The 23,806-nt window shown below is 41.9% G+C and overlaps 1 protein-coding gene across 3 annotated transcripts in view; it reads left to right on the top strand.

Annotated features, from left to right (window-relative positions):
• Window positions 1–23,806, top strand: part of Tpd52l1 (TPD52 like 1) — a 114,704-nt gene that overhangs the window by 70,826 nt on the left and 20,072 nt on the right. For all 3 annotated transcript variants that reach the window (XM_032894869.1, XM_032894868.1, XM_032894867.1), the window contains exons 2-3: window positions 13,705–13,820; window positions 21,303–21,451. In XM_032894869.1, the coding sequence (XP_032750760.1) occupies window positions 13,705–13,820; window positions 21,303–21,451 (265 nt within the window). The remainder of the gene's footprint in view (window positions 1–13,704; window positions 13,821–21,302; window positions 21,452–23,806) is intronic.

Genomic DNA, 23,806 nt, shown 5'->3' with positions numbered 1-23,806 from the left:
ACCTTTCTTCCCTTGCTTGGTTACATAGCTGGACATACTCACCTCAGTAGTATAGTAAAAGGTTATTTTGTATTTCAAAGAACTCTGCAATACTCTAATGTTTGCTAACAGTGTATCACTGATTCAAAAACAGTTTATGATCATTTCAATGTATCATAGAATCTACTGTCTATAGAGCTTCAGTGAAGGCCGCAAAGTCATTACCAAATCCCCATGGGTGGTTGAAAAGAATATGAAAATGCCAATAGGTGATTTCCTCACAGTGTTGAAGGTGACACTGTAACCTAGAGCTTTTCTCTTGATTTAAAGCTGCCAACACATTGATGGCTCCTATTCCAGCAGAAATATGGAAGCACTGGTATCCTGAGGTCGGCATAGCAGACACTAATTCTAGTACCATAGGACTGAGAAGTGGTAAGGGCGTAAGGGCTGTGTCATCGTACATAGCTATTGCTGGAGGAGTTTAGTACATATGTTACTGAATTCAGCTCTTTCCTACCTCCACTGTCTCATGCATGCTCTCTTGCTCTGATATCTTCACAGAAGGGATAATGCTGCCTGAAGAAGCTTTCCAGATGTGAGCCCCCCTTGACTTTCAATTTCTCAGCCTCTAGAACTGTCAGACATACACCTCTGTCTTTACACATTAATTTAGTCTTCCTTTCCCTCGTCCCTTGCAGTCTGCAGCAGATTGTAGAGCTAACCCTCCCCATCACTGACTCAAGAACTCAGGAGAGCAGGCCCTGTGACATTGGGTAAGCTAGCCAGAGCAGTGGAGAGCTCACCTGAGTGGTACAGTGTAGGAAAACTAGTGGACTGACTAACTCAGCTGTCTCCCAGGCCCCTGTACAGGGCTTAGAGTTGGCCCACTCCAACTCTACCCCATATATGATCTGCTGGAGCACATAAAAGAGCCAATCCTGCAGATCCAAAGCAGCTGGATCTCCATGACTCCGGGCGACAACAGGATATCTGAGAGAAGTCCCAGTATGAATAGAGTAGCAGAAGTCAGAGGCCTCGAAACAGACCAATGTCTCATTGCCCTGAACATTTGCAAGTAACGATGTATAGACAAAAGGTCACACTGAGTGGCACACTGGGACACATGGGGGGACAAGGAGATGAATGGAATTTGGGTGCATGATGTGAAATTCATAAAGAATGAATAAACAGGCAAAAAAATTAAATTGGTTCTTTTAATAGAGGCGTGTAAAATACAGACAAGGACAAGGCTTTGTAACTAGGCTAACATTAGTTTGGGTCATTAAACTTGGCACTGTGGGACCAACACAATAACTCTTCAGCTGAATCAGGATCCATTGAGATGTGTGACTTAAATATAATATCTCAGGCCAGTTTTGATAATTGAAAAGCAGGCATATGGCCATTTGGCTGCTGCTTTACAGTCTATTTGGATTCCAAAGTTCTCGCAGGATCAACAGTACTGTATTTATTCTATTCATGTTACTGTATAAATATAGCATTATGTAACCAGACACATGTAACATGTAAGTGTATAACTGTATACATGTAACATGCCTGTATGGCTGTTTTTGTTTGTTTTTATTTCAAGACTTTAGTCCCACCAGCCATTGAGGAATGTTCCCCTCACACCTTATCCTCTCCAGCGTGAGCTCTTTGATCTTGGCCACCATGGCTGGCTTAATGTAATCTTAGTTTTGGTGTGCATTCCCTGATGACTAAGGATGCTGCACATTTTTTAAAGTGTTCATTAGCAGTTTGTGCTTCACCTTTTGAGAACCACTGTTGAGAAATGTACCCGTGTTTCGTTTTGCTTCTTTGATGTCCAGTTTACGTTTATTTGCTTGTTTTTTACTTTTTTATGTAATTTGGACATTAGCCTTCTATCACATGTGCAGTTGGTAAATATCTTTTCCCATTCTGTAGCCTGTTGCTTTCTACAAATAATGGTATCCTTTGCCATAAAGAAACTTTTCATTTAATAAGGTTCCACTTATTAATTGTTGACCTAAGTGCTCTATCCACAAAGTGGTTTCCTGTGCCAATGAGTTTAAGGCTATTCCTTGGTTTCTCTTCTATCAGATTCAGTGTACCTGGGCTTCTATTAAGGCTTTGATCCATTTGGAGTTTAGTTTTGTTCAGGGTGGTGGATATTGCTGTTTGCATTCTTTTAGATGCAGACATCCAGCTTGACCAGCATCATTTGTTGAAGATGTCTTTTTTTTTTTTTTAGTATGTATTCTGACTTCCTTATCAAAGATCAGGTGTTCATAGGTCTGTGGGTCTTCAGTTCTATTCAGTTGACCAACATGTCTGTCTTTATGCCAACAACTATAGCTCTATAGTACAGTTTGAGATCAGGATTGGTGATACTTCCAGAAAGTTCTTTATGATTCCGAAAAAAATAGCTATCGTGTGTGTGTGTGTGTGTGTGTGTGTGTGTGTGTGTGTGTGTGTGTGTGTGTGTTTTCAAATGAAGCTGAAAATTGTCATTTCATTTCCATAAAGAACAGTGCTAGAATTTGGATGGGGGATGTAGATTGCTTTTAGTAAGATGGATATTTTCACTATATTAATCTTACTGATCCACAAGCATGGTCATGATCTTTCTGTCATCTGATGTCTTCTTTGACTTGGTTTATTTTGTTGTTTTGTTTTGTTTTTTAATATCTTAAGAGGGCAAACTTGTACAGTTCATATGAAAATCAGTGTGGCAGTTCCTTAGGAAGCTGAAAATAGATACTTGTCTTAGTCAGGGTTTCTATTCCTGCACAAACATGACCAAGAAGCAAGTTGGGAAGGAAAGGGTTTATTCAGCTTACACTTCCACATTGCTGTTCATCACCAAAGGAAGTCAGGACTGGAACTCAAGCAGGTCAGGAAGCAGGAGCTGATGTAGAGGCCACGGAGGAATGTTACTTACTGGCTTGCTTCCCCTGGCTTGCTCAACTTGCTCTCTTATAGAACCCAGGGCTACCAGCCCAGGGATGGCACCACCCACAATGGGCTGCCCCCCCCCACTCCCTGATCACTAATTGAGAAACTGCCTTACAGCTGGGTCTCATGAAGGCATTTCCACAATTAAGGCTCCTTTTTCTGTGATAACTCCAGCTTGTGTCAAGTTGGCACACAAAACTAGCCAGTACACCACTCCTGGGCGTATACCCAGAGTGCTTCATCCTTCAACAGAGACACTTGTAAATCTGTGTTCATCACTGCGCCATTTATAATAGTTGGACATTTGAAACAACCTAGATGTCATCTCTCCTTCCCCACCTGCTCTCTCCTCCTCTCATCCCCATCCACCCCTAGTTCACCAGAAGGATCTGTTCAGCTTTATTCACAGTAGCCAGAAACTCAAAATAACCCAGATGTGCATCACCCGAAGAATGGATAAAGAAAATGGACTACATTTACACAATGGAATATGTCTCAGAACCTTAAAAAGAAAATTATGAAATTTTCAGGTAAATCAGTAGAGCTAGGAAGAATAGTCTGAATGAGGTAACACAGACACCCCCGCAATACAAAATGGTGTGTATTTGCTTATATGTGGATGTTAGGTGTTAATTCCTTGGTAAGCAGGTTTTGATCCATATAACTGCAGTGATTAGTTATAGAGTACGGGTGAAGGATTGATCTCCTTAGGAAGAGGAAATAGAATATATAGTTAGGGATAGTTGGGATAGGAGGAATCAAGGGCGAGGAGGAGGTAAGGAAAATTAAGTGAGGGAATATGGGAGGGACAGCTGACATTTGAGAGATTGTAGGAAACCTACTGAATAGATGCTTCTTAAAATATATGCATAAATTTAAATGGAATCACCAAATAACAGGGAAGACACAGACCAAGGCTCTTGTACTAGGAATGGTTACATCTAATTGAGTTGCTGGCCAATGGGATCCTTGGAAACCACCAAACATCCCAGGCTGTTTCAAATCTATTGGTTGCCCTTCACTGTTGTATGTAGTTTTAGAGTCACCACCACCTTTGCCCAGGATTAGACAACACCGACCCTCACTTGGCTTCCCTTTCTATTCACCTTTACTCTGGGGGGTGACCACACTACCAGCTCCCTCCTAAGATCCTTGAATCTGTGGATAAAAGACACACACAGTTTCTTACTTTATAACTTGCCTTCTTGGCACAATTGCTGGGCACAGATATCTCCTGTCTGGAAAAGCATGTTCTTGCCAATTTATTCCGTCTCTCCACCTGCCCTAAATTTAGTGGCTAGTCCCACCTAGCCCCTGCCAAACATCCATGGCTACGTGCCTGCATTGGAAGCCACAAGCTCCAGCTCCCCACAAGACCTCACATGAATGTTGTGTTCTTCCTCCTCCAAAGCATGGCAGAAAAACCCCTCTTCTTTCTTGCATCTCCCTTTTTCTTCTCAGACCCAGAAGTCTCGCCTGTACCTTCTGCCCAGCAATTAGCCCCTGGCCTTCTTTACTGACAAATCAAGAACCAATTGCAGAACAGGACTTTTAACATCAGAACCTCCCCTTAGACTTCACAAATTGATGATGAGCCCCTATTGCTGAAGACAAGACTGACATAATTCACAGACACCAAGAAGTCCAGCTAGTACCTACCTAGAGTCTTTCCCCTATTGAATAGTGTTTACAAGACTGGAAAGCACTCTGCACATAGCCAGCGGAAAGGTAAACACCAACCTAGCTACAAATCCTATGATCTATCATGGCGTCCTGCCTGCAAGATGTGCTGACGGTGTAGGAGTAACTAACCTCTTTCTGATTAAATTTAAGGCCCACTCTGTGAGATGGAACCCATACCAAACACTATTTGGGTAAACAGAACCTGAGACTACACAGGTCGTGAACCTAGAGGAAAGACAAAATGTACCATTAAAATGACTCCTAATGACATCCTGCTGTACTCATAGATAAGTGTCTTGCCCAGCCATCATCAGAGAAACTTCCTCCTGCAATCGCTGGAAACAAATACAGAGACCCCAACTGGACAATGTGCAGAGACTGAGAGACTTTGGAACACTTAGTCCTAAATGGGATGTCTCCATCAAATCCCTCCGACCAGGACTCAGGAACTATGTAGAAGTGAGAACAGAAAGATAAGAGCCAGTTGGAATGGAAGAAACCAAGGAAACAAGGCCTTCTGGACACAACATGACTGACACACACAGGAACTCATGGAGTCTGAAGCAGCATGCACAAGGTCTACACAGGTCTAAGCCAGAGGGATCCCAGTGCTGAGAGGGGAAGCTAAGACAAGCTTCCATCTTTTACTTGCATGGTTAGAGTTACTCCAAGAAATTATGCTGAGTCTATTATAAAAGGTAAAGGTGAAGTTTCCCTGATTTCTTTTTCAGTCTTTTTGCCACACTCACACATACACACACGTGTGTGTGTGTGTGTGTGTGTGTGTGTGTGTGTGTGTGTGTGTGTGTGTATGTGAGAGAGAGAGAGAGAGAGAGAGAGAGAGACGGAGAGAGGGAGGGAAAGAGACGGAGAGAGGGAGAGGGAGGGAGAGAGAGGGAGAGAGGGAGAGAGAGAGAGACGGAGAGAGAGGAGGGAGAGAGAGAGAGAGAGAGCGCTGATATCTGTGTGTTGCTTTGGTATTCTGATTTTTTTCATAAAAGTGTTTATCTACTGTACAATTTCCTAGTAGTTTTTAGGGTAATTTATTATAGTATCACATCATCTGTAAATAAAGATACTTTTATTTCTGCCTTTCTGACTTATATTCCCTTGATTTCCATCTGTTATATAATTGATCTAGCTAATACTATATTGGATGGATATGGAGAATGGACAACCTTGACTTGTTCCAGATTTTAGTAGAAATGCTTTGGATTCCTCTCCATTTAGGTTGATGTTTGCTGAGTCTTGCTGTCAGTTGCCTTTAGTACACTGAGTTATGCCCCTTGCATCCCTACTCTCTTCAGGACTTTTATCATGAGGGGCAGTTGGATTTTATCAAAGGCCTTTTCTACATCTAATGGCATTTGGGTTTTTTTCCTTTCAGTGTGTTGATGTGGTGGGTTACATTTATCAATTTTTGTATGTTGAACATCTCTGCATTTCCGAGATGAGTCTACTTGGTCATGGTAGATGATCCTTTGGATGTGTTCTTTTACTTGATTCGCAAATATATTGAGAATTTTTGCAGCTGTGTTCCTAAGGGGAAGTGGTTTGTCATTCTCATTCTGTTTGCTCTTTATGTGGTTTAGGTATCAGGGTAATTGTGGACTTTTAAAAGAATTAGGCAGTGTTCCTTCTGTTTTGTGGAGTAATTTGAGGAGTATTGGAGTTAATTCTTCTTTGGAAATCTTGTAGAATTCTGTGCTTCATCCATCTGGTCCCGGGCTTTTTGGTTTTGGTTGGCTGACTTAACTGCTGCTTGTATTTTTACTGGGGATTATAGAACGATTTAAATTGTTTATCTGTTCTTGATTTAACTTTGATGAAAGGTTACATACATATCAGGAAATTTATGCTCTTTTTTTTTAAAAGTTTTCCAATCTAGGAAGTACAGGTTTCTAAAGTTTATCCTTATGATCCTCTTGATTTTCTTGCTATCTGTTGTTATGTCCCCATTTATCCCTAATTTTATTAACTTGGATTATCTCTCTCTGTCTTTTAGTTCATTTGGCTAAAAGTTCATCAACCATTTTCTCAAAGGAAACAACTGTTCACTTCATTGTTTCTTTGTTGTTGCTGTTGTTGCCTTGTTTGTTTATTTGTCCTTAATTTGCATATTTCTTACCATCTCCTCCTTTGGGGTATTATTTCTTCTTTTTGTTATAGAGCTCTCAGATGCTGTTAAACTACTAATATGAAGCCTTTCCAGTTTTTTTATGTGGACACTTAATGCTATGACCTTGCCCCTTATAATTGCTTCTTCATTGCATCCCATAAGTTTGGGTATGTGAGTTCACTCAATTCTAGAAAGTTTATATTTATTTCTTAATCTCTGGCTTGAGCCATTTTTCCTTCAGTAGCGAGTTTCCATGAGTTTATAAGCTTTCTGTTGTTTCTGCTATTGATATCCAGCTTTCATCTGTGGTGCTGAGATTATTGTATTTAAAAGTTTTTTTTTGGAAACAGTAGTCTGGACTGGCCATCTGTGGTCTTTTAAACTCTATGGAACATCGGTTCAGGCCTTTCTACACTTTTAACTCTCCATTGAGAAATCCAGCGTTATTACCATAGGTCTGCATTTATTTGTTATGTGGTCTTATTCCCTTGCAACTTTTAATTTCTTTTTAGTACAGTATTTAGTCTTACCATCAATGCTTCTTTCACCTTGATAGGAATCTCTTTCTTAGGGTTAAGAAAATTTCTTCTATGATTTTGTAGAAAATATTTTCTGTGCTTTGATTTGTATTTCTTCTTCTCCTTTATTTCTATTATTTGTAGATGATTTTGTCTTTTTATAATGTACCAGTATTTTGTACCTTTTTTTTTTAGATTTAACATCTTCTGCAACTGAGATATCTCCATTTCTTATATTATGTCTTCAGTGCCTGAGATTCTTTCTTCCATCTCTTTTTTATTAATCATTTTCTTCATTTGAATTTCAAATGATATCCCTCTTCCCAGTTACCCCTCCACAAACCCCCGTTACATCCTCCCCCACCCCCTCCCCTTAGCCTCTGTGAGGGTGCTCCTCCACCCACTCATCCACTCCTGCCTGACTGTTCTAGCATCCCCTACACTGGGGCATCAGACTTCCACAGGACCAAGGGCCTCCCCTCCCATTGATGTCAGATAAGGCCATCCTCTGCTTCATATGTATCTGGAGCCATTGCTCCCTCCACGTATACTGTTTGGTTGGTGGTTTTGTCCCTGGGAGCTCTGGGTGGTCCAGTTAGTTGATATTGTTCTCCCTATTCAGTCCTTCCCCTCGTTCTTTCATTGGGGTTCTCAGGCTCAGTCTGATGGTTGGCTGCGAGTATCTGCATCTGTATTGGTCAGGTATTGGTAGAACCTCTCAGGAAACAGGAGCTCCATACTAGGCTCCTGTCAGCAAGCACTAGTGTATCAACAATAGTGTAGGGGTTTGGTGTCTACAGATGGGATGGATCCCTAAAGGGGCTGTCTCTGACTGGCCATTCCTTCAGTCCCTGTTCTATTTTTTATCCTTATCTTCCCTTTGGACAGGAACATTTGGGTTAAAAGTTTTGAGATGGGTGGGTGGCCTCATCCCTTAACTGGGGGCCATGCCTATCTTCTGGAGGTGGTCTCTACAGGTTGTATCTCCCCTTTGTTGGGTATTTTGACAAAAGTCATCACCGTTGGGTCCTGTGAGCCTCTCACTTCCCTGGAGTCTGGGAGTTTCTAGTGGCTACTCCCAGTTCCCTATCCCCCTCTGCTACATATTTCTATTCAAATTCTTGAACCTCAGTACTTCTCTCCTGGCCCTTCTAATACCTAATCCTGCCCCTTTTTTTTTCTTCCCCCTCTGCTCTCTCTCCCAGGTTCCTTCTTCCCTCTACATCCTGTGATTGTTTTGTTCCCCGTTCTGTATAGGACTGAAGCATATACACTTTGGTCTTCCGTCTTCTTAAGCTCCATATGGTTTGTGGATTGTATCATGGGTATTCTGAGGTTTTGAGCTAATATTCACTTATTAGTGAGAACATACCATGTGTGTTCTTTTGTGACTGGGTTACCTCACTCAGGACAGTAATTCCTAGTTTCATTCATTTGCCTGAGAATTTCATAAACTGTTTTAATAGCTGAGTAGTGCTCCACTTTTCTATTGAGGGATATCTTGGCTATTTCCAGCTTCTGGCCATTATAGATAATGATGCTATGAACATAGTAGAGCATGTATCTTTGTTATATGTTGGAGCATCTTTTGGGTATATGCCCAGAAGTGGTATACCTGTGTCTTCAGGTAGAACTATTTCCATTTTTCTGAGGAACCACCAGACTGATTTTCCAGAGTGGTTGTACCAGCTTGCAATCCTACCAGCAATGGATGAGTGTTCCTCTTTCTCCACATCTTCACCAGCATCTTCTGTTGCCTACGTTTTTTATCTTAGCCATTCTGATTTTTGTGAGGTGGAATCTCAGAGTTGTTTTGATTTGTGTTTTCCTGATGACTAAGGATATTGAACATTTCTTTAGGTGCTTCTCAGCCATTCACTATTCCTCAACTGAGAATTCTTTGTTTAGCACTGTACCCCACTTTTAAGAGGATTATTTGATTCTCTGGAGTCTAACTTCTTCAGTTCTTTGTATATTTTGGATATTAGCCCTCTTTTGGATGTAGGATTAGTGATCTTTTCCCAATCTGTAGGTTGCTGTTTTGTCCTAGACAGTGTCCTTTGCTTTACAGAAGCTTTTCAGTTTCATGAGGTCCCATTTGTCAATTTTTGATCTTAGAGCATGAACCATTGCTGTTCCATTCAAGAAATTTTTCCCTGTGCCAATGTGTTCAAGGTTCTTTTCTACTTTTTATTCTATTAGATTCAGCATATCTGGTTTTATGTGGAGGTCCTTGATCCATTTGGACTTGAGCTTTGTACTAGGCAATAAGAATAGATCAATTCACATTCTTCTACATGCTGAGCACCAATTGAATCCCACCATTTGTTGAAAATGCTATCTTTTTCCCACTGGATGGTGTAGGCTTCTTTGTCAAAGATCAAGTAACCATAGATGTGTGGGTCTTTTATTCTATCCCACTGATGTACCTGCCTGTCTGTACAATACCACATGGCTTTAATCACTATTGCTCTGTAGTACAGCTTGAGGTCAGGGATCGTGATTCCCCCAGTTCTTTCATTGCTGAAAGGGGTCTCCACTATTCTAGGTTTTTTGTTATTCCAGATGAATCTGAGAATTGCTCTTTATATCTCTGTGAAGAATTGAGTTGGAATTTTGATGAGGATTACATTGTAGTTTGCATTTTGTAAGATGGCCATTTTTACTATGTTAATCCTACCACTGATTTATGAGTATAGGAGATCTTTCCATCTTCTGAGGTCTTCTTTGATTTCTTTCTTCAGAGACTTGAAGTTCTTGTCATACAGATCTTTCACTTGCTTGGTTAGAGTCACACCAAGATATTTAATATTGTGACTATTGTGAAGGGTGTCATTTCCCCAATTTCTTTCTCAGCTTGTTTATCCATTGCTGAAGCTGTTTATCAGCTGTAGGAGTTCTCTGATGTAGTTTTTGGGGCCACTTATGTATACTATCTGTCTTAGTTAGGGTCTTATTGCTGTGAACAGACATCATGACCAATGTAAGTTTTATAAGAGACAACATTTAATTGGGGCTGGCTTACAGGTTCAGAGGTTCAGCCCATTATCATCAAGGCAGAAGCATAGTAGCATCCAGGCAGGCATGGTGCAGGAGGAGCTGAGTTCTACATCTTCATCCAAAGGAAGCCAGGAACAGACCGAGCATCCCCAGGCACCTAGGGGGGAGGGTCTCCAAGCCCACCCAACAGTGACACACTTCCTCCAACAAGGCCACACTGTCTAATAGTACCACTCTCCCTGGGCCAAGCATATACAAACCATCATCACACTATCTTATCTGCAAATCGTAATATCTTGACTTCCTCCTTTCCAATTTGTGTCCCTTTGATTTCCTTTTGTTGCCTAATTTCTCTAGATAGAACTTATATTGAATAGATGGGGGAGCGTGTGCAGCATTGTTTTGTCTCTGATTTTAATGGGATTGCTTTATGTTTCTCTCTCCATTTAGTTCAATGTTGGCTATTGGTTTGCTGTATATTGCTTTTATTATATTTAGGTATGGACCTTGAATTCCTGATCTTTCCAATACTTTTCACATGAAAGGGTGTTATATTTTGTCAAAGACTTTTTCAGCATTTAATGAGATGATCATGTGGGGTTTTGTTTTTGAGGTTGTTTTTATGGTTGGATTACCTTGATGGATTTCTACAATATTTAATCTTTCATCTCTTGTATTCTTTCAGTGAGTCTTACTTCTGAGTTTTTTGTCTGATTTCAAGTTTTCATTTCTAATTTTACCTCATGTTTTTCTGTTTTGTTGTGTTGTGTTTTGTGTTTGTGTTCCTACTTTAATCTCTTCATCTTTCTTACCATTTTATTCCACTGGCCATGTTTTTATAGACGTTATAAAAGGATTATTCATATCTTCTATACACTTTTTGACCATATCCTTAATAGCTTTGTTGAAGTCCTTCTCTTGTGCTTCAGCTGTACTGCATTTCTCAGGGCTACTATAATGGGCCGCTGGAGACATATTTCTCAGGGATAATGAATATGTGTTTGTGCTGGTGTCTAGGCATCTGGGTATAGGGCGATTGTGATTTTTTTTGTGTTGGTTTATGGTCTTATCTATGTCGGATAAGTCTTGTTCCCTGGTTTCTGTTTCCCTTTCTGAATCTTAGAAACTTGTACTGGCTATGGTTTGTCTGATAAGGAGTATTTTTAAGACCCTGCAGGTGTGGCTCCTGGGGGGTCCCAGACAGAATATATTTCTAGAGACTTACATAACAAACTAGGACTGGGCACGAAGGGGCTGTGTGAAGAGGTCCACGGGAAGGAGGAAAGCTGGATCTGCCAAGAGATTTGGCAGATTCCCCAGAGAGTGAAGTCAAACAGGGAGTATGGGCCCCTGTAAGGAGTTTGCTACAGGAATGGAGATGAGACTGGAGAACTTTAAATGCAGGACACAAAGGACAATGAAGATTGAAGATTGCTGAGCCCCATTTTTTGTCAAAAATCGGTAGAAACTTTACATACTGTAGGCCCTCATCTTTCAGTCGTCATTCACATGACATGCGTGACTTGTCGCTCCGGCTGTGGTGGTGTGTAGGGGAGAGACATTCTTAATCTTTCTTACACATTTTGCTCCGTGTCTTGTTGGAGCAATCTTGTCCTTCCCAAAGGCTGTTCTATATGAACTGATTGTCTTCTGGGGCTTTCAGTTTTGTCCTGGGAGTCACGTAGAATGTGTGCCTTATTGTTTCCACAGGGCTAATGTCACTGCAGGATTACAAGATCCTCCTTTTACCGCCGATGTATCCATGGCAGCTCTGCCACATAGCATTTCAAAAATAAGTGAAGCTTCTGGACGAATTTGTGGGTGCCCTGGGTTCTCCAGACACCACAGGCCAGTGAGAGCTTCGGCCAGATCCTCTTTATCACAGGACAGGTTACAGACTGAGTCATCACGGGGCTAGTCTGTGGTACTAGCCCAGTATCCGAACCACAAGTGCTTCCTGCCTTCTCCTCTCTGGGGAACCATTTATTCCTGTGTTTTCTTGAAGTGTAGCTGTTCCAGCCTCTGCATGTTGCCACATCAAAAATTAGAAAATACTTTTCTGCCCTCGGGTTGTTTATAGGCAAAGTGCATGTGATCAGTCAAGTCACGTGCAGCCCACTAAGGATAATAAGTTCTCAGTGGAAGGGTTTGTTTTTATTCCATGCATGCATTCATCTATCCATCCATCCATCCATCCATCCATCCATCTACCCATCCATCCATCCATCTATGCATCCATCCATCCATCTATGCATGCATCCATCCATCCATCCATCCATCCATCCATCCATCCATCCATCCATCCATCCATCCATTCATATCTATTTATGTAGTCTGTCATTCAGCTCTGAGTTTGAAAAGTAGTCAGGTTGCCTTGAAGACAGCTGCAGGGAAGGAAGGTTTATCTGAAGTCTCACATCATGTCTCTCTCCCTGTGTGGGCTACATTCTCTGCCCCTGAACACATAAGACAGTGAAAGGTGAACCTATATGACACAGGCAAATTCTGTGACAGCGTACTATGTTCACATCTTTTTAAATTGTATATTTTATTTTCAAAATTATGTGTATAAGTATGTGTTGGTGAGGTGTACGTGAAGGGTTCTGAAGGTACCTGGAAGAGAATGGGGGACAAGAGATGCAAAGAAGGATGCCAAGACAAGAGTCTGATCAAGGCGACCATTTTATTTTTCCGCAAGGCTGAATTTATACCATAACATAGGTAACAGAGGGAGGGGAGAAGTAAGAAACATTTACGCAGGCCAAGGACACAGTATTCGTGTGGTCAGGGAGTAGGCTGATATTAACAGGTTGTCAGAAAGGTCACAGGTTTGTCATTTTATTAGTCAGCAGGAGAATTTTATCATATTAGTATTCATCCTGACCACCAGATTTGTACTAGTCTTCTGCAGCTGGCTGGGGATTTTCCATGAACCCAGTCATACTTAATGCTAACATTAACAGTGGAGGGCTTCAAGGGCATCGCTCCCAACAGTGAGGGGTGTATGCATGTGAGCGCAAGGCATTCTGGGAGTCCAAAACAGGGTGTGGGATGCCCTTGAGCTGGAGTTGCAGGGAGTTGCGGGGAGTTGCGAGCTACCAGACTCAGGGACTAAAGTCGGGCCCTCGGTTAAGAGTAGTGCGTGCTCTTAACCACTGGGCAGGCTCTCCAGCTCCTCGTTTGCATTCTGGGTATCCCTTCCCATCCACATTTTTTATTGTTTCTTTTGTTTTAGACTTCCCGATATTTGCTTTCCTGGAGATCATCATAAGTTTGTTTTTTGTTTCGGTTTGGTGTGGTTTAGTTTTTTTTTTTTTTTTTTTGGTTGTTTTGGGGTGGGGGGGGTCAGAATTTTGATTGGTTTTCAATGCGAGGGTAAATCAGTATGAAGTCTTTCAGGTTGCAGAGATGGGCGATGGCTGAATGCATACGTCTTACCTCAAGTGTTGTCACTTTTGCCTGAAGGCTTGTTGGAGACGGAGCCACTTCAAGGAAGAGATGGGGACGCAATAGGCAGTGCTGACCTCTCTAGCATGCTTTCTGAGGAGGAGAAGGACGAGCTAAAGGCAGAGTTAGTTCAGGTATGTTTAGCCATCTTCTCTTTCTATCTTTAGTTCGCTACAGGGCCCATATTGCAATTATGTTGTCTTTCCTGTAATAAAGTGTAATAAATGGATGCATTGCCAAATGACTCACTTTCCCAAGGTGTTTCTGTAATGCTGGTTATGTTTGCAGTGGTAAAGTGGGTGGCTGTACTGCTTGATCCACAGTAACAATTAGAGTTAAGTATGCGCTTCTTGTTTCCCTTATTTTGGATTTGTGAATGTTAAATCACGTATGAACCAAATGGAATGTGTTGAAAGCCGTGACATAAACCAGGTGTGGCTGCACATACTTGCATATTCTTGCCTTCAGGACTCTGGGGCAAGAAGATGAAGAGCTTGAGCTTGTGGGTATGGGATGAGTTCCAGGCTAGCCTGGGCTACATAAAAAGACCTTGTCTCAAAAATGAAACTAAAGTAACTAATCTCCTTAAGAGGAATTCTTTAAAATTCTTATTATTTTAATGAAAATTTCAATCATGGAGTGGCTGACTTGGCTCTTTTGCAGAAGAATAAGGCTGTGGGAGTGGAGAGTTAAGCTACAATTAATTAGGCCTTAATTAGAGCTTTTGCAGCTGTTGTAGGAACCCACCCTAGAGAAAATGCCAGGTACACCTACATACCGGTCTGTGGCAGGCCTTTTGCTGGCAACCGAAAAAGTGACCGTTGACTCACTGCTTAGGGGGTCTCTTCTTTGGAGAGGGATGGAGAAGGGCTCCTGGAGCAGAGTAAGGCAGGAGGATAGGAGAGGCTCAGTCCTCCATCGATTCCGTATCTGGTTCACAGGCCAGGAAGCTCTTGTTCCCTGGAAAAGCAAGGCTTTGCTTCCTGCTGTCACCTCATTGGCCTTGAGCTCCGCCACACCTGATGCACTTTGGTAACTCAGTGTCCTGGTAAGATCTTAATTAATTGCAATACATTCAATTTCGTTCTTTAATTGTTTACATTGTGTTTTGTTGAGGCTGAGTCTCTCTATGTAACCCAGGCTGACTCAGAATTAGTAATCCTTCTGGCCATCCTTCTAGGTTGAGTGTATAGATACCAATATACCCTGCTATAAGTTTCCACTTTATGTTTATTGACACATGATTGCATCTATGGGGTACAGTATGATGCATGCATCTATGTGAATAGTATGTGGCAGTCAAGTAGGGATGTATTATATATGCACTAGCTCACACACCTAGCTTTTCTTTGTGAGACCATTTAGTCTCTTATTTCGGTAATATCACCCTGCTGTACAGTGGGACATCAGAACTTACTCCTATCTAAAATAAGTTTGTACCCTTTGACCATGTTCCCCTCATCTCCCTGCCCAGCCTCCACTAACACAATTGTGCTCTGCTTCTATGCTTTTTGGATCAAATACAGATGGGATCATGTAGAACTTGTTTCTCTATGCTTGCCTTCAAAATAATTTCATTTTAAAATAGAAGACCTACTTGGTCCTACCACAACTGCCAAGTATTTCAGCAAATACATGCTGGGCCTCATCAAACAGCATATTCTGGCTGTCTTTGCTAGGTCTGTGTATGGTCACACATGTCAGAGTGCAGAACAGAGGTGGCCTTAATGTGTAAATAGGCTAACTTTACATGGTTTCATGACTCAAACATGTTTCACAACCTGTGTGTGTCAAGTATAATGTCGAAAAATTACATTCTGTAAACTGCTATAGGCTAATTGATTGATTTGGAGCTTCTTGGGTATATCAATTCTTTAGCACAGGAGCATTCAGTAGCAGTTCAAGAAGGCTTCCGTACCAGAGTGACGACTAAAAGGTGCCTTGATTTATCTGGGTTCTGGGATTACTGGGCTGTGCACACATACATCAGTCATTTCACTGTGTTCTAAGAATCTCACGGTGGACATATATTATTTACAAGGGAACCTTAACGCACACTGCCAGCAACAACATTCTCAGAATTCCCTGTCTTCCTAGTCACAGCAGTAAGCGTTTACCAAGTTTCTTTGCTAAGACTTTGGGTTTCAGGATCCAGATGGTAACACTGGATCCTTTCTAACTGTGCCCACGTTACTGGGTCTCATGGTCCCATCCTTCACAGTGCACTGACTTTTAATGCTTTCTGTTTTACTTCTGGGCTTCAGAGATAATCACCCAGGTCAAAGTTAGCATCACGAGATCCAGGTGCTCTTGTGCAGTGTCTGTTCCCAGACAGTGAAGGACAGGAAGTGCTGTTTTCCCTCACCCATTTCCACTTCTACCCCACTCTTTCACACACACACCACACACACACCCCCACCTTTCACACACACACACACACACACACACACACACTTTCTCTGCTCCTGTGAACACACAGGCAGCACTACAGGTCCTGCATAGCTCACACACATTCAGACTTTACTTGCAGGCTAGGATCTAGTTAGCATGAGAACCCACTCTCAGCAGCCTTAGTCCTTTCAGAAAGCCCAGCTCAACTCGGCTCTCCAGCCTCCACAGGTGGTCAGAAGTAGCTGGAAGGTCCTATTAGGCATGGGGTTTTTAGGCATGGCGTTTGAGGAGTCCTCAGGGGCCAGCACATAGCTCAGCAGGTGACTGTGCCTGTGGCCAAGCCTACTGACTTGAATTGGATCCCTGAGATCCACACGGTGGAAGGAGAGATCAAGTCCCACAAGCTGTCCTGTGGCCTCCACATGTGCACCATGGCATGTGCGTGCCCTCTCCATTCAAAAATAAATAAATATTTTTTAAAAATTTAAAGATTCTGCGGAGAGCAGTCTCTTGAAGCAAAGTGCAGTCCTGTGTCAAAGCAAGAGCTCTGTGTATAAGGACTTCTTCTTTCCAACTGTTTGCCCAAAGCAGTCTTGGGTCTGACAGCTAGTCAGAGTCTAGTTCACTCCTCAGTTTCCTCAGAGTTTCCCATTGCCCTCTCCTCCCCCACGTAGCTGTTAATGTCTGGACAAGGGTCTTCTAAGTCTACTCACCCACACGGTTTGACCACAATTTGAACTGTAGGGGTTGTTTTGTTTTGTTTTGTTTTTTAAATGTTATACCTGTATTCTTAAAATTTCCATGAAAGCAGTATATCATCCCTATCCCAGTGCAGTGATTTTTCCACTGATTATAATTAGCTTGAGTTATTTTGCAACTTGATTAAAAAAAATCTATATTGGTAATGCCTAAAACGGAATATGTGATTTTATGGATCTTATCACTAAATCACAAAATACTATTTCATTCCAGATATTCGTCTTGTCTCATGATATATGTGACTCACATTTGGTGTCTAATTTCTTTTTCCTAAGCCTAATATTTCAAAGTTCACCCATGTGGTAGCATGTATTAAGAGTTAGTTCTCTCTCTCTCTCTCTCTCTCTCTCTCTCTCTCCTCCCTCCTCCCTCCCCCTCCCCCTCCCCCCATTCTTTCTCTTTTTGGTTTTTCAAGTCAAGGCTTCTCTGTGTAGCCCTGGATGTCCTAGAACTCACTCTGTAGACCAGGCTGGCCTAGAACTCACAGAGATCCACCTGCCTCAACCTCCCGAATTCTGGGACTAAAGACATGTGCCTAGTGAGAGTTCATTTCTTGTTATGTACCCTATTTTATGCATATACACAGTTTGCTTATGTTCAACCTTTGAGGGACATTTGGGCTGTTTCCCTCATGGTAATTAACATACAAATTCTCAGTTTCTTGGGGTATATGTGGAGAAATGGCACTACTAGGCCAAATGGCAGTTCACTATTTAGTTTCAAGAAACCAGACAGTTTTCTACAGTGCTGAAACTATCTTAGTTTTTCATCAGCGACATATAAAGTTTCCCTTCATACATTCCTTCAACTTAGCACTTATGGTTTTTTTGCTGGCCATATTTAATCAGTTAAAATGACTCACCTTGGTGTACATGCTTCTCACATGGAGATTTAAATTATAAATCAAAGAGCCCTAAACAGTGAGTTCCAGGTCAGCCAAGATGATACAGCGAGGTCCTGTTTCAAATAAATATTTAAATACTTAAAAATGAATCAAAGAACCAATCATTCATTTTTAATGAAGTACTTTGAAACTGAGGGAAAGAAAATTCTAAATTTTTTGGTCAATGTGATTTACCTGCACTTAATCTCACTCTAGATTTGATGTGACAAACAGAAATGTTCACAATATAGACTTCACATGCCACCTGCAGAAGAATATCTCGGGGTACTTATCAGAAATTATAAAATGCCTGGCATTGCTTGATACTTCAAGATCTTGGGATAATGAAAGTGGCCACCCACATACATGGTATTCTGCAGTATACATATGCCCTCAGGATAATTTTTATGAAGTGTAGTTAAATTACTGTTATCATTGAACCCCCAAAATTAAGGACTATGCTACTTGGGGTCACAGTTTCAGAAGTTTCAATCCATGATTACTTGGCCATATTGCTGTAGACCTATGGTAGTTGTGTGTGTGTGTGTGTGTGTGTGTGTGTGTGTGTGTGTGTGTGTGTGTGTGTGTGTGTGTGTGTGTGTGTGGAAGAGGAGATGTTCACATCATGGTGGGCTAGAAGCATAGACTGGTGGAAGAAGCCAGCATTCCATCATTCCTGAGAGCACATGAAGACTCCCTCCCAAGAGGTTCCACTTCCCAAAGTTTCCATCATCTCTGAGTCTGGAAACCATGCCTTCGATATGTGGGCCTTGGAGAGCATGCTCCAGCTTCAAGCTATAGAAATTGTGAATGATGAGTAATGAGGAGGGTCAAACTTTTATTAAATACTCCAATAAAAATATTCTTTTACCCTTCTCTCTCCCTCATAACACAAAAGTAATTCAGTATGCTTCTGCAGCTCCATATGCTGAGGCTGAAATCACAAGATAGGTAAGCCCTTTCCCCTTCCCCACACTGGTAACTTCCTTCTGCAAGTTAAATTGTTCCCCAAGAGTTTTATCACACAGTAGATACTACAGAAACACCCCAAGAAAGAACCAGATGTCCAGTAGTTTCAGGAACTCAAAATGCATAAAAGCAGGACACCTGCAGCTACCAGAGTCCAGGAAGACACAACACTCAAGCATCTTCTCTGGGAAAGAGCAGTAGATGCTCAGGCAGCAGACGGTATGCGGAAGGCACAGTGACAAAGATGAAAACGTGGAATGTGACAAGAACAGAGAAATGCGGTTTGGAAGTAACGCCGTGTTGTCAAGTAACAGGGAGACTAAAGCTTGTGCCCCAGGGTGCTCTGAGCATCCTCGTTCTGCAGCCTCTGCCTAAGCATGCGTACATACAGAAGTCTCCATCACGAAGAGAAAGACACGCTTCTACTGAAGTCTTTTCTGGAAAGACCTCCAAGAACATCCAGAAACATTTAACAAATATGCAAATTTGATAACGTGAACCCTTCAAGAACATCTTCTGATATTTGCTCTTTTCTAGTGTGCTATTTAAGATGCTTCTAATCTGTACCTGTGCACCTTTTCCTGACGTGATTATCTCTCTGTGTTGGGAGCAAGTCATGGGAGAGTACATGTTTATCATACATGAGTGCGTTCAATCCTCACCATAGCAAAAACAAAAGAAGAAAATAACAACATGATTTCCACTGTTTAGCACTGGGAAAAGTCTTCCTTGTGCCAGAGGAAATACTTTTATTTTTTTAAATGAAGTCACATTTCTTCAGCAGCTTTTCTCCAATGATGCAAGGAATGTGTTTTCAGGATGCCTTGCAGGGCTAGCCACAAGTTGTGGTCAGAGGTAAATGAGATGCGGCTTCCGATTTTAAACTCAGAACTCTCGGGATCTGGCAAACTCTGTTACCTCTGTACATATGGAGGACTGCGGACACCCTCATGAAGCTTTGCCTTGCCTTGCTGAAGGAAAGCACAAACGGTGGTTTTGTGCTCCCCAGAAGCAGAGATGGGAGAGTAATTGCTAATAGCAGAGCTCTCCGGGTAGTTGTAATACAAAGCATGGCATGTAGTTAAGTCCGACTCTGGGGAGCTTAAATTTATGTTAGAGGAAATTACAATACCCCAAACTCTGAGTATTTTGTGTAATTTCGTTGCTAGAAAATAACTTGCAAAGACAGCTTTATAGTGACCTTCTTGTGCACAACGCGGGGAGGAGGGGAGAAGAACTATGCCCGCCATACAAAGCCCTGCAGAAAGCTTTTGTAGTGGTTTTATTTGTATTGGCTAAATTCAAGTGCCCCTTAACAACACACTGGCAGACGCACACAGCAGAGAAGCCCTCTTCAGGGCAAAGAAAAGGAAACGTGGCTAATGCATGCAGCGGACGTGGGTCAGTCACAAGTAATGGTGCTAAGTGAAAGAAGCCAAACAGAATGAGTACGCATGACAGTATAACGTGATGATGTAACCCTCTTGAAACTGCACATTCAAAAGTGAAAGGAGGAATCTTAGCGGTTGCCTAGTGAAGACAAGAGTTAGGGGGACTGGGGAGAGGAAATTACAAAAAGTGGCTAGGAGGTAATATATATTTTTCAGGCACCAGTAGTAGAGATGGCTGCATGGATATATACATACATACATATAGACATACATACATACATACACACATGAATGTGTATGTAAATGTGTACACATGTGTGTATATATATAAGTATATACATAAACATAGTACATGGATATATATGCTTATATATATTTTTAAGTTGCATATTTAAGACACATACAGCTTACTCTGTGTCAGCTCCATGTCCGTTCCTAACCTGAATCGTGTCCTTGCATGCATCCTCATCTGCTGTGTTCCTTCCTTTATGTGGCACAAGCTTGGAAATGTCACGGTGTGGGCCACATTTATTCATATACCAGAACGCTAACATGCGGCTGGCAAAAATAAGCAAAGGTTAACTAGTAACACATGAGGTTACTTTGTTAGATAGGATGGGAGATACAAAAACCAATCTCTATTGAAAACAAAACAGCGTGTTAGGGCAGGGAGGTGGCTCGGGCAATGAGGGCACCTGCTACAAGGTGACAACTGAACTCTGAGTCCCAGGACCCACACTTTAGGAGGAGAGAACCACCTTCTGTGGGTGGTCCTCTGACTTCCACACACAAGCCTTAGCATGTTTACCCACAGGACACAGCTCAGGTCTCCACAAATGCACATTAATAACTGTAATAAAAATGCCTATTTTTCTAGTAGGCTTCCCGGTGATTTTAATTTTCTTGTATATCTTGGTGCCAATCTAAACCATTCAGAATGGACACTGAGTACTCTGGGAACGTTAAATCTAAGCATCCTGTATCCAGCTTCAGTTTCAGAGAGTGGACTGTCATTTGCATGGTGGGTTTGGAGGCTGACAGCATGAGGCTCCTAACAGGATTCAGGCAGTCTGCTGAGGTCACTGTTTTAGGTCCCTCCATGACGAGGTCACTCACCAAAGTCGGTTGGTGGGGTCACTTAGCCGAGGCATCCCAATCTTTGGAAATGTGCTTTTCACCCGCTCTGACGTTCTCACCCCACCATTTTTTTCTCTCACCTCCAGCTAGAAGAGGAAATCACAACATTACGACAAGTTTTGTCAGCAAAAGAAAGGCATCTGGTTGAGATCAAACAGAAACTCGGCATGAACCTGATGAACGAGTTGAAGCAGAACTTCAGCAGGAGCTGGCACGACATGCAGACCACGGCTGCGTGAGTATCTTGCAGAACGTGAGCGAGGGGATCTGCGGCCCTGTCGGGCTTCTGGGGTTCCTCTTTGGTTTCTCCTACGAGGTTGACTTGGTGCTTGTAGCATGAAGAAGGTAGGTATTTCCTTTGGGAGCAAGTTAAAGAAATATGAGTGGTTATTAAGTATATTGTATGTAAACTATAAAGGAACTTCCTGAACTAAACCCTTGTTGACTAGAACTCTTCATTCCAGGAGGGAAGGATGTATGCCGCCCTGTTGGTAGAGTGCTGGCCTGGATACAGGGACTTCTGGGCTCAGTCGCTAATGCTGCATGAAGGTGTGATGGGGATCCTTTCCCTTCTAACCCTGGAGAGGTAGAGGTAGGAAGTTTAAGGTCATCCTCAGCTACAAACTAAGTTAGACACCAGCCTGAGAGACACCAGCCCTGCCACATAAACCAACCACACAACTCAGTGTAGACCTGTTGTTGTTGTTGTTGTTTCATTTTTAGATTTTATTATAAAAATTTTGCAAAAGAAAATCATTCTGAAACCAACCTGATCCAAAGTCTATGTATTGCAGTTACCTTTGCAGTTAGAATGGTCATTTGAAAAGGATACTGTGTCCACTGGATTTTATTCTTTCACGATCAGAGATATTTTTATACACTTATCCACCACCAAACCCAAAAATTCTGTGTCCGAGTTAGAACTACAAAAACAAGTAGCTTTACATCCTCTTTCATAATCGTGTGCATTATCCAAATTCCGTCCCTCTGTACCCCTAACATTCAGCCTTTGTGTGTTCATCTTTCTACGTTATGTCTCCAACACACGTGTTTATTTGTGGTTAGATTTTGCATAAGAGGGGAATATGAAATATTTTCATTTCAGAGATTGTGTGACCTCACTTAATATTACACACTCTAAATCTATCCTATTTTCCTGAAAATTTTCTGACATTTTCTTTAGAGTGCACATGCGCGCGTGTGTTTGTGTGTGTGTGTGTGTGTGTCTGTGTGTGTCTGTGTGTCTCTGTGTGTCTCTGTGTGTCTGTGTGTGTTGGATTTTCATTATCCATTTATCCATATTATTGATGAATAATTAGGTTGATTCCAACTCTTCGCTATAGTGAATAAAGTAGAAATAAACTTGGGGTGCAAATATCTCTGAGGTAAGTAGTAGGGTTCTCTGGCTATGAAATAGCTGGGTCATATGTAGGTTCTGTTTTTAATATTTGGAAAATCTCAAAACGAATTTTCACAATGACTGCATTAACTTGCACCCCACCAATAGTGAATAAATATTATCTTTCCATGTCCTTTCCAGAATTTGTTGTCAGATTTACTGATGTTAGCCCTTCTGACTGGGGGAGTTGGTAGCTCCAATCTTCTGGGAACGGGAGGAGGAGCCGCCTCCGGGTACACTTGTTACTGCTCTTTCTGATCCTGTAACCTTGGTGATTATTAATTATCATGGGATGGTGAGGCCAGGTGACTTGGCATAGAATGGGACATCTTGATAATTAAACTAGTTTTCTCTTAGATGATCTTATATGAAAAGGGTTTTTACATAAGAGATTTTTCTTCTTTTTGTGTGTTGAGTATTAATACTTCCTGTCCAAATCCTTACCTTTAGCTCCAAGTTCATCCACTGAGACCCTTTGAGTTAGACATGTCTTTCTTGCTCCGTTCCGTGGAATGTAAAATCCCTTCTTCACCTGAGTCTGATACCTGTGGGAATCAGTTCTCTCTGTGGTTCTCTGCTCCTAGGCTCAGTACCTGGTAGCAAGAAGTACCAATAATTGATAGCAATTATTTCAGTTTTTTGTGCGACAAAAATTTCGTCTCTTAGCTCTTAAGCACTAATGCTCAAGACCTTTTGGTGCTGTGTGAAGATGCCCTGTGTATGAGGCTTCCCAGAGTAGGTACCTTGGTTTCCATGGGAAGAGTTGTTTCTCTTTGCCTGCTGTGTAGCCCATCTGCCTTCCAGGTTTCTATGTGTGTGCACCCAAAACTTCACCTAGTTGGGATAATGAAGGGCAGGATGGAGCCAGGGGTCTTTGAGGTTCATTTCCAGAAGCTAGCTAACCAACTTCCCTCGTCAGATGATGCAGATGTAAAAGGGAGACTATAAACCTCATGCCCGTGTGCATTAATTTAAAATTAGTACTGGAACAACATCTATAGAGAAAACGTCTTGTGTCTGTATGGATACGGGACCTACCAATAATAAATGTGATTGCCTACAGCTTAGGCAGGAAATAGGAGGTGGGACATCCTGTAGGCGGAAGGAATGCTGGGATACTCAGACAAGAGATTCACTGGGAAGATGTGATGAGACAGGTGCATGGCACCTCAGCACAGGTAACAGCCACAC

Source organism: Rattus rattus, chromosome 2 (assembly GCF_011064425.1).
Source record: "Rattus rattus isolate New Zealand chromosome 2, Rrattus_CSIRO_v1, whole genome shotgun sequence".
Classification (NCBI taxonomy): domain Eukaryota; kingdom Metazoa; phylum Chordata; class Mammalia; order Rodentia; family Muridae; genus Rattus; species Rattus rattus.
The sequence above is the reverse complement of the archived record's forward strand: the minus strand, read 5'-3'. Positions and strand labels throughout refer to the sequence as shown.